Source organism: Centruroides sculpturatus, unplaced genomic scaffold (genome assembly GCF_000671375.1).
Source record: "Centruroides sculpturatus isolate CEXI.00-Female unplaced genomic scaffold, Cexi_2.0 scaffold19, whole genome shotgun sequence".
Taxonomy (NCBI): Eukaryota; Metazoa; Arthropoda; class Arachnida; order Scorpiones; family Buthidae; genus Centruroides; species Centruroides sculpturatus.
In genome coordinates, this window is record NW_019386694.1 from 91,187 (window position 1) to 103,862 (window position 12,676).

Consider the following 12,676-nt stretch of genomic DNA (forward strand, 5'->3'; position numbering starts at 1 on the left):
TAATTTTGCTTTTAATTATGAAAATTATTAACATTAATTATGAATATAATATATATATACTCATAATTAATATTAATAATTTTCATAATTAAAAGCAAAATTACTTTTATCATCTTTAAAATGAATCAAAAATGCATTAGTTTGGAGAAAAAGTTTATAACACTATTATATTTTCCAACAAAACTTAATCACTTCAGAAATTTATATAATAATTGTATATCCAAAAAAGAATATGACACTATCTACTGTTTTGAAGTAGACCATCATTATCATCATCATCATAAACAATAGACAGCACAAAAAATTGGACAATTTGCATGAATATAATTTTTCACTTATCTCAGGTTCATTGTACTCCATTTTTTTAAAATTGAAAAACTTTTAAAAATAATGCATAATTGATTTTGTGTGTAAAATAGGAATATAAAAGTAAATTTTCATAATAATGCATATTTTATTCAACATTCTGCCTTAAGTAACAGATCCAGCATATTCTATGAAGATCCCATTGTAACAGGCAATTGCCATATTACAAATAAAGTGTAATTTGGATATTCTATGAAGTAAATATTCAACAAGAATATATTTTTATAAAAATATATTCTTGTTAATATATATTAAATAAGTTTTACTATAATATATGAAGTAAGTAATATCCATCAAGAATATATTTTTACAAGATATTATTATTATTTATTTCATATATTATAATAAAATCTTTGAATGACGTAATAATTTAATATTGTTACTATTTAAAATTTACCAAAGGAAGCAGTCTTGGATACAGATATCCTGCTGAAGCGTTGACATCCATACTGTTTAATGCCAGCATAATGAAACTTCGATCATCAGTAGACATTTCTGGACCTGAAAAATAAAACAAAAAAATATATTGAAAAATCAATTTATATTCTAATCTGTATAATTTATGTTGATTTTATTTAACTTTTACATAAAATTTACCTCCTGCTAAAGCATCACATTTAATAAGGCAATTAACATATAATGGAAGCAACTTCATGCATTCTGGGAGAATTAACTGTCCAGCAGATGATGGATTAGCACAATTTTTTCGGTAGCAAGCCAATATTTGGGCACTACGAGTTATGAAATTGTCTTTGACAGCTTTAGGATTCTGTTCTGAAATTAATCTGATACCTGAAAATATGTAACAAAGAATATATAAACATAATATACTATTGTAGTATTTTCTAATTATTAGGAAATACTTCTGTTTATATATATATAAACAGAAGTAAGTTTATATAATAATGATAATAATAATTTATATATATATATATATATATATTTTTTTTTTATTAGATAAGTGCACCACTCCTATGGGAGTATAACACTAAGATACATAAAACAAGATAAATGATTCAAAGTGAACATAAAATTAGAAAGTTCTGCTTTTAGTGAAGACTAAAAGTAATATTAGAAATTAGAAATTATGAAAAGTCTTTTCTTCCATATATTTTGAATATAACTGTAAAAGGTATCAAACAGAGGCTTCTGTACAAGTTTATCCAGTGGACATGGCCACCTGAAACCATGCATGAAGATTTCTAATTTCATTATAAGTCTATCTTGATCATAAATAGGACAATGGTAGATCATATGGTCAACAGTATCAAGGTTTCCTGTGGAACAAAAGCAAAAGGCAGTTTCTGCCCGGTTATACATCGCCAGGTAGCTCCTAAAATTACCATGCTCAGTAAGAAGTTGAGCAGTAGTAAACGTCAGAAATCTAAGTGGTGAAGAGAGTCTGCTATCAACACTAGGAAAATACAGTCTGGTTATTTTACCCGTCTTACTGCTCAACCATTGCTGGTTCCACTTCTGCATAGCATTTGCACGGATATAATTTTTAAGGCTGCTGCGTGAGAAAGGAATGAGAGTATAGTCCAAGTCAGTGTCCTTTGCAGCTGACTTCGCCTCAAGGTCGGCTTTTTCATTTCCNAGTTATGATTTTATAAAAGTTAGGGTTAACTCAAAAAGAGAAAAACAACCAACAAATTTTCTCATAAAAATCGCTCATAAAACTTTGTTCCCACAGGGATACTTCCTTGTGGAACATGAGTTAACTGTGGTGTCATAACTTTGTCACTTCGCCCACTATTGGTCAAAGAAGATCATCACCTGTGACGTACATGGGAAAATCTCGAGAACAGAGCCCCCCCATATAAAAGGATAGTGCGATGACAACACAGGGGGAAAAGTTATTTTTCTATACTGTGAGTGTGCCCATGGATTACCTGCCTCTTGTCGCCACCGTCTTCAATAAACTTTAATTACGACTTTGAACTGTGACTATGAACTTTGAACTGAATTATGAACTTGGGAAAATGAGAACTCGGATCAACCCGACATCAACGTTATAACTAGAGGTATTTATTCTACTCATGAGAGTATGTAAGCTCTCTCTCGAATATTTCCAACTCGCAATTAGGGTCACGACTAATATATATTGTGTCCACTATTAACCCTGAAACTTATGAATTACGGATTGAAAATCCCGAGAGGGAACTGTAACTTTGATTCCTGAATTACTTATCAATGTAAATTGTTCAACAATAAACAGGTATAATGTTAATGAACTTGGATTGGTGTGCGTTTCTTCTGACATTATCATCTCCATACTGAACCCAAAGTCCTCGACGAGATTGCTTGTGATAATTCCTCCTCAAATTAAACGCATATCTATCTGCTAAGAAAATGATAGATTGGTGTCAGATCCTGATGTGAAATAAAGATCTAGCAATCTTTAACTTTAAAACCCTTCCGCTCAAAAGAACCCATCCTTTAGACAAGTGAGACCGGACCTCAAGGTCTTGAGTCGAGTAAGCGGTAGCAGAGTCAAGAACTCTTAAACATCCTACGCCCTGATTAGTCTCACAATAGTCTGAAATTGCACAACAAAAAACAAATCCAGCAACAAGTTGCATACCTTTTCTGGCAAACTTTAAAATTGTGTGTGGTATCATCTCTTATAAGATTTTATTTAAATACTTCTATTATTATTATAAAATGACAAAAAAACTTAATTTTGAAATTAGAGAAGAGTTTTAAAAAAAAAAAAATTATAAATGTTAATCATGAGCAAAATCTTTATTAAGGTCCAGCCCCATCAGAGATATGGCAAGTGATCCCCTCTATTTCCCCACACCTTTCAACTTTTTGATTTAAATCTACAATCTCCACAACTTTTCAAATATTTTTTGTTTTATAAAAACATTTAAATGAACATAAAAATTATTTAAATTCAAAATCTTTATAATAATAATATTATCAAGATAATATATAAAATATCTATTTTTAATCTATATCTATTATCTAACTGTTATCTTTCACATGACTCCAACTCATTTGTATAAGCACAAGATAGATAAATGAAAATATATTTTAAATAAATAAACTACAACTTCAGTTAATGATAAAAATATATTTTTCTAGATGCAAATATAATATTTCTTTTAGTGTATAATTGCAATCTTGTTTAAAACTAATTCTATGAAATTAGCTATTGTACCAGATTTCTCTCCCTCATATTTCATTTCCCTTCACTTTTCCATTCTACAACTACTCTTCCTTTACATTACAGTCTGTGCATCTACTGGCCACAAAATTTGTTTACAACAAGAAACTTCTCCTGTGACACAAGCATTTTTAAACATACTCTTTATAAAACTAATCATATGATATCAAAATCCAAAATAGAAAACCACTGGTAAAAAAAATGTTGTACTCATTGTTTTTAACCATAGTCTGTAGAGTATAATTAATGCCTTGTAATAAGCATTTTGGTAGTAGTAGTAATTCATCACTTGTTAACTTATATTATCAATTGAGATCTTCTAAACAGTGACAAAATGACTTGAGGGAATGATACAGATTATTCTTGAAAAACTACATACAACTTATAAGTCATGAATTATTGATCTCTGTGCTAATCAAACAATAATCAGAACTTATAGATTTTCTCAAGTTATTCTTTTGCTAATAGATTAGTTAACTAACAAATGAATTTAGCATTAAAGATTGAAAATTTTCCTATTTCTGGCATTAAATGTATTTATTAATTAATCAATTTAGTATCATATGAATAACTTAGTAAATTCTACATTTGGCTGTTGTATTATTAATTATTGATTTATAATATTTAAGTTCATATAACTTGAAACCAAATATAAATAAAGCAAAATAACTTACCTTCTTTTGCAAATGTATTCATGATAGTATCTAATTCGCAATTACGATATAGATCAGCCATCTGTGAACAAGTATTCAAAACTAAATTATGTATTCTGAGTCGACGTTGTCCACTGCAACTGGTGTACAAAATAGCAGTTTGAAAATATGCTCCCTCTTCTTCAACTAATTTATCATCATATTTAATACAAGCCGTAATAGCTTTATAACAATCTACAGATGCCAATTCTACATCTGTGGTGTTTGACATAAAATAGTTGCCATAAAATTCAGTTGGTCTTATACCTGAAATATAATTATTAAAAAATATTAGTAACTATTGGAACATTTAAAATCAGACAATAAACTTTTAGAATGAAATAAAACATTTTTATTTTTTGATATACAATGTGAGTGTGATTTATAGGAAATGTATTCTTGGTGCATATATATAAAGATTGGTGAAAATTAAGATTAATTATCCCATAAATATATTCCACAAATGCATAAGTATTCACAAAGATAGTTTACATATATTAAAAAAAACTAAAAAATTGTTAAGATTAAAAATGTTTTAAAATAATCATCATAAGATAAAATTAAATGTAGTAATAAAATGGAACATAAAGAATGTAAAAGTTTACAAGTACTGAAAAATTAGTTTTTCTTAAAATTTAAAAATTTATTTTTTCCCCTTTCTTTTTTAATTATAAATTTTCATTCTTATAGTAAAAAAGTTTGGATAATTTGCAAATTCAATCACTCACTATAATTTTTTAATTTCTTGAATTAGTAGTCAAGTTTATAAGATTTTTTTCTACTCATAAATAATGTTATTTTAATTTTTACAGATGTAATACTTGTATTGCAGAATCAAATAATTTCAAAATCTCATAAAATAAGATTGCATAAATCATAATCATATAGCAGTTATTATTTTTATTTATACAAAAAGCAAATCTATTTTTAAAATATATTTTTAAATTAATGTGTAAATTTTAAAAGCATGCCAGTTTTTCAATGACTTATAATAGGAGAAATAAAAGAAAATCTGTTCTTAATTACATATTTTTTCAAGAGAAATGTCTAAAAAAATAACAGACTTGTGCTCTTGACCATCCATGGAATATTTGAAACTGAATGAAATTTTCTGATATTGAAATAATTCAATCAATGAATTATTTTTCCAAATTATAATTTTAATCCATGCTTTTTTTATAGCTTTTAATTTTGCAAAATTTTTAAATAATTAAAATTTTTCATTTATGTTCCATCTTATAAGTTCAGCAAAAAGCTTAAAATATTAAAATGTTATTAAATTAAACAAGGTATTGTGGAAACAATAAAGTTTTTGTTTCACATTAAAGTTTAAAACATTTTATAATTATTTGCTTTTTGTCCTACATTTTAATTAATCTTTTTAATAGTTGCTTTTAATTTGCTATAAATTTTAATGACTTATCAAACCAGTTTTCAATTGAAAAGTTCGCTGGGATTTTATTAAACCAACATGTACACTTCGGGCTGATTATTACCCTTTTTCAGTTGGTTATATTTCTGTTAAAACATAAAAATTTGTTTTAACTTTGATTTACAAATCAAAATATATCTTTTAATTTATTGTATATTTTACACAATTATCTGCAATTACAATCATCTAAATAAGATACAATCATCTGATAAGTCCTTAAAATTTATAGCAAATTAAAAACAAATAAAACAGCAAAACCATATTTGGGACAAGACTATGTCTCGGAGACTCACTACTAAGCAGAATCACTTTGACGCCCAAGGCAGGTCTCATTCTCATTCTCCAATCTTCTTTGGTATTGCTGCTTTTGGGTGTGATTGTTCAAACTTCACTGGCTACGATAACGAGGTTGTCCATGATGCATTTTTGATGAAATTAACCTATCCAATTTTGAAATTTCTCTCTGCTGTGTGTCAGCCTGGGTTGAATTTTTGTCAATGTGTAATGAAAATTTCCCATTTTTGAAAAAATAATTGTGGCTATTGTATCATCTGAAATTACTTTTTTATTTTGCACAAACAATATACAGTTTAACCTGATTATAACATCATCGGATGTAACGACAACCCTAATATAACATCAAACTTTTATTGGTCCCACAATTTTACTATACTAGATAATGTTAAAAAACCTACTTCAAATATGACATAAAACCCTGTTTTAATGTCATATTTGAAGCACTCCCAAATTTACAAAATTAGATTGCAAATTTTATTTAATAAAGAAAATACTACGTGTTCAGTCCTAGGGTCACAGTCCAGTTCCTAGAATAACTGTGGGTGGTACTCTCACAACCTGACTTTGGTTTGCCTGTTTATAGAGAGAGTAGCCATTTTGTATTTTATTTTGACGGTTCTTGGTCACCTGAGTACCTACAAGTGTCTTTTTTTTTTATGCGTGCATGATTTGGGCACCTAATACTCTGTGCCAAATTGCAACTCCTGACAAGTACTCCTTCATACCTCTAAGCTGGTAATACAGCAGGCAGTATGATTTTATAAACAAGACATAGTCTTGTCAATAGCTATTAAGAAGATTAATTTAAAATATTTTATATTATTTATAAAAATTCAATTTTTATAAATAAAAATTGAAAACTTTTTCTCCTTTAAATTTAGATAATTGAATAGAAGAGATACATCTAGCTGAATAATAGTTATGAAATCATCATAATAATAATAATACAGTGGAACCTCGGTATACGACCTTAATCCGTTCCTAATGTTTGGACTTATACCGAATAGGACGTATATCAAACCAACCTTTCCCATAAGAAGTAATGTAAAAATGATTAATCTGTTCTCATGAAAAAAATGTCTGGCTTTAAACACCTCGTTTTCCTGGCTAGTTCCTGCTTGATTTTTCATGAGATCAGCATGTATCATTTTAGCTTTCTCGCAAATAATTGCTTCTGATACGCTGTCGCCAGCACACTGTTTTTCAGTTATCCAAAGCAAAAGCAATTTCTCAACATGATCTAATGTCTTCGATCTCTGTTTAGAAATTGATTTAACCCCTTTCGCAACGTTAGCAGATTTAATAATGTCTTTATTTTTCACGATTGTCGATATCGTCGTTCTCGGAATACGGTATGCAACAGTTAAATCTCGAACACGCATGCCACCTTCATATTTCTCAACAATCTCTTTTTTCAGTTCCATTGTGATTCTAGTCATTTTTTTAGTTTTCTGTTGCTTTTCATTTGCCTTTTTGCAATTCATGATTAATAAAAATAATAAAATTTTACTTACAAATTGAAATCAGAAGAAATTTAACAAAGTTAGAAACTGTGGCATCGCGAACGTCTAGTCTAGTCTAGTACACCGATAGTGCTACTTGTTCATAGATGGCGCGTATAATTGAATTAAGTCATGTACCGAACAAAACTCATATACCAAGCAAAATTTGTTTTGTCCAAACAGGACGTATTCTGAATTGGACATATTCTAAAGCAGACGTATACTGAGGTATCACTGTAATAATAATGAAAATAATACATCCTATTGAATATTTGTCTATTCTTAAGTCCTAATAAATTATATATAACATTTTCTGAAGTATCATTATTTCTTTTTATTCTAAAAGTGATAAATTATAAATACCATTATGCATCAAACTTTTATTTCTTTTAAAAAGTTCATGCAAATACACTATAGCATTGTGTATAACATCAAACAATCATTAAGTTTGCAAATTTTCTTTTATTCAACTATTAACTTGAAATTCACTGAATTCTAATTTGCTTTGTGATACATTTATTTCTCTACACATTCATCTCAGAAATTCAATGCAATCATTGAAATATAAGATACAAGTATTTGTTTTAATACAGTTTATGAAGTTAAATTTTAAATTGATTAATAATTTGATAGTAACATTTTTTTACTTTTAAAAATATCAATAAGATAATCAATAATATCAAAGAAGTCTATAAAAAAAAAATATGATGATACAATTTCAAGAAAATATTTTGATGAAATATTGATGATTATTAAAAATTGTTTGTACTTTAAATCCTGAAATTCTTCATTTTTTAACTTTCCAGCCTTAATGTTCTCAAAAAATAACATAAAGTTAAAAGTTTTTAACTGATATTTGTTGGTTATTATTTAAGATTAAGCAGCTTAGTAACAAGTATAGTGTACTCAAAATTATGTAATGAATGAATTAAGTTTCAAGCGTATGTATGGCAATATTAATCACATTTACAAAATCTTTTTCAATTAAAATGTACTAACTACTATCATTCTGCAGATAAATGCAAACAGAAAAAAATTGACACTATGAACAATAAGAAATCTAATGCAGGAAATAATATCATAAAGAAAAATATACATACATAAGAAGTAATGCAATATAAATAAAGTGTGATAAACAATTCTTAAAATAAAGAGTTCAGGAATCATTCTGAAATGAACATTAAACTTTCTAACTGTTTTGTCAAACATTTATAAAAATTTTTTTTAAAGAAAGAAATATTTCAAACAGTAGTAGTTGTCAAAAATATATTCAGAGAATTTGTTAAATTTGTTCCATAAATTATTTTTTTAAAACAAAGGAAATTGTTTTCACTCTCTATGAGAATGAAAACAATTTTCTTTGTTTTAGCATTAAAAAAAATAAAAAAAAAAGAAGTTTNAAAAAAATAAAAAAGAAAAAACATTCAACTAATCAACTAACTAAAAGAAAATTTTGAAGCCAAATGACTACTGGGTTAAATTGAGCTATATTATCGCTATTCCAGTATTAATCCAGCAGTCATTTAGCTTTAATATAACTATCAGGCTTAAAGTTGTTTATATATGAGAATTTTGAATTTTTTTTTATACATAATTATACAATAGCCTCTCATAGTGTGATATATAACTCTTTCAGATATATCACACTTTCTTTTCATCTTCCAAATATAAAAACATTTTAGCTAATATAAAAAATTGGGTGCCATTGAATTTCTACTGGCAAAGAAATATTACCTTATTCCAATTACTGACCTAAAACTACAATTGTTTAAAATACAACTGACCAAAAAAAAATCAGTATGGAGATTGAAAATAGACAAAACAGATGGAGAAATGCATCAGTTATGTCACGCCATCTAATATATCACTCATTTGCTTTGTCTCTCGACATGCACAATATAACAAGAGGCTACTATATTTGATTTACATATTTATTAAAGCAAGTTACATACCAGTACTTGTTCTCACTCTCATAATGGCATCAAATGCTACACATTTTTCTACTGTTCGTTGCAAATCTTCTAAAAACCGATGACCATCAATATCAGCCTACATTATACAACAAAAATAAAAATTTATTTATATTAAATAGTTAATACAATAAAAATAATGCAAATTAGTTCATATTTTATATATACTAACAAGGGAACTGTCGGAGTGTCTTCTAATAAATTTTAATAAAATTTAGTTAATAACTAAGTTAAAAGTATACAAACTCTATTTTAAATTTGTAGCATTCACTAAAAGTGTTGATCAGAGTTATTAGCAATCAAATGTTGCACTACTTTATAGTAGTTTAACACAGTTATGCAAATTTTTAGAAGTGAAACGGTCGCGGAGGNATATGATTAAATAAAAATTCACACAAACTGTAATTATTGTTATTCATACAAATTTTTATAATAATCTACTTATTTGAGATATATTACAGTAGAGCGTCGTTCATCCGAAAGTCAATTATCCGAAAGAATTCCAGTCGACAAATTTAAATTTTTGCCAGTGCTGTGGCGCTGCAATCTTTGGCTATGTCTTGGGCTACTCAAATATTTTACGTTTTTGATACTAAATTAACTTCTGAAGTATAATTTTTTATTGTTTTTATATTTTCCAATATATTTATTTTGTTTGTACAAAATAAAAAAATAATTTTCAACGATACAATAGTCTTTGCTAGGCTTAACATCGAAGAAAATTCAATACAAAGTGACACTTGATGGAGAAAAATTTCAAAATGGGATAGGTTAATATATTTTTTCGTACATAATCGGTTATCCGAAATATCGATTTTCCGAACAACCCCAGTCCCCAGTTGATTCGGATAAACGATGCTCTACTGTGTCTTTATTCATTATCTCTTTCATAATAGTAATAATTATTAAAATTGTGCATTAAAATTTGTAATTATGTTCACTTTCTTGCTGTAAACAATATTAATAACAAGTTAAATTTAGCATCTGCCTATTTAACATTTAATAATGTTGTTATGCATCAGAATCCACAAAAAAAAAAACAAAAAGTATTTTACATGAAAGTAGAAATTCTCAATCTTATAAAACTATAAAGAAATTGAAAATTTTTGGAGTATGAGTTTTTAAATATTTACATAATATTTAAAAATGTTTTAAACATAAAAAAAATTCAAGTTTTTACAGTAAATAATTATTTTAAATATAAAAAATCATGCATTATAAACAAGATTTTACATAAGCATTTATTTTATGCATTGAACTACTAAAAAATTTTAATTAGGATTATTTTTTAAATAGGCATGTGATTGTTACAAAATGTAATCCTACATTACATATACACATGAAAAGACTATCTTACAGATGCAAGAGTTGTTACTAATATATTCTAGTGTAGAATTTTCTGCATATAATTCCAAATATTTTCATGAAAATAGCTTTTATCCAGAACATTATAATCAGACAAAGTAAGATTTAGGTATGCAGTAAATATAAATCTCCCGAACCAAATATATAGGTGCACAAATATTCACTCATTATTTGATCATCAATATTACAGGGGTGCAGAATATTTTCAGGACTCAAAATTTCCCTGAAAATTATTGCACATTAGCACATAAAATAAAGCAATTTATGAATGAATTAACAATTATTACATGTGTAGTTTAAAAAATTTAAATAATAAAATCATACAAGTAATTAAATAGGCCTATGATATAATTTGCCTTCCAACACTAAACTTTTATAACATAAATTAACCATGTTTTATGTTTTATTTATGTTAATTTATGTTAATTTATACCATAAATTAACATAATTTTTTTTAATTAAAAGAATACTTTAATTTAAGCATGTGTCATCATAGGATAGCATATACAATTATAAACTTGATGTAATATATTGATTAATAAAAATAAAATTAAAGTTGCCACTGATGTCATAAATTTAGGCATGGGTTTTAATTAATGGACTTTTTAATGTCCAAAAATGCACAATTTCTTTATAATGACAATGATCATAAAATTTTTTCTGAAAAATTATTTAAGAAATGCACCAACTTTTTGCAAAAAAAAAAAAAAAATACCAATTTTATCTTATGACAATGATAAAACTAAAAATAATGTGATTAATAGATCGTTCTAAGAAAATCTGAATTCAAATGCACAGTCTACTAATAGAAAGCATTTATAATTCTAATTATTTCCTTCCTATTTCTAGCATTAGTTTATTATAAACTTCTTTTTACAATGAAACACTAATTTTAATATAACTATTGATAGTTACATGAAAGTCATTTATTAAACTTAAAATGATGACTATTCTGTTTCACTATCAAAAAACAATTTGTTCATTCAATGTGTATTTAACATTGAATGAACAAATTTGAAAAATTTCTATGAATTTATTTTACTGAAAGGGTTCATGAAAGGCCCTTTCAGAGATTAAGACTATGTAGACCATGGTTGTCAAACCTTTTTTCCTAATAGTCCAAATTAGAAATTTACATATATTCAGTGAGTCACAAAGTTACTTTATATAAATATATGATTCCAAAAAGTTCAAATTGTGAATATCAAATATATATAATTAGATAAAATACTGTATTACTGACAGCAAACAAATTATACTCACACAAAATAAAAATAAATTCAATGCAATTTTTGACATTGCCTTCCTTTTCATAATATTGTCAATATCTGCATTTATGGTACTAGTCATAATTCTAGAATGTTAGTTAAATGGGAATCATCAACTTATTTCTTTCAGCAGCTTTGATGTTTTCCATGCACAAAAAGAATTGTTCAGACAAGAATATTTTGCATGTGGGGTAGTACAGTTTTCTAGCATCAATTACATCCTTACATCAGTATCCATTGAAAGTGTATCCAGTGAAACTAGAATAATTTTTACACCATTCATTACCAAAATAAATGAAAATGCACCTAAAAATTTTAGGATAAAGTGGGCTGCAATGCAGCCTGTGGGCTGGACATCCCTGATGTAGGCCTTAGACGTGCACAGATTATTTAGATGGCTTAGACACTGATGATGGCAACTGATAGGAACCAGCAGACATCATCAGCTTATCTGCTCAGTATCCAGCATTGTATGGCACCTCTACTGATCATGTCATATAAAAATGTTTAAAAATTTTTAATGGATTCATTTCTTATTCTGTTATTAAAAGCAAAGAAAAAAAAAATTTTAAATTTATTTTATAAAATTTATAACAGCATATATATATATAT

General features: G+C 26.9%; 1 protein-coding gene across 1 annotated transcript in view; it reads right to left on the reverse strand.

The window, feature by feature from the left end:
* LOC111615572 (protein transport protein Sec24C-like) overlaps positions 1-12,676 on the reverse strand; it is a 41,242-nt gene that overhangs the window by 9,114 nt on the left and 19,452 nt on the right. Inside the window, exons 8-11 of the mRNA XM_023356971.1 lie at positions 9,414-9,510; positions 4,213-4,497; positions 964-1,158; positions 764-867 (exon numbers count right to left, since the gene is read on the reverse strand). Coding sequence (XP_023212739.1) covers positions 764-867; positions 964-1,158; positions 4,213-4,497; positions 9,414-9,510 — 681 coding nt within the window. The remainder of the gene's footprint in view (positions 1-763; positions 868-963; positions 1,159-4,212; positions 4,498-9,413; positions 9,511-12,676) is intronic.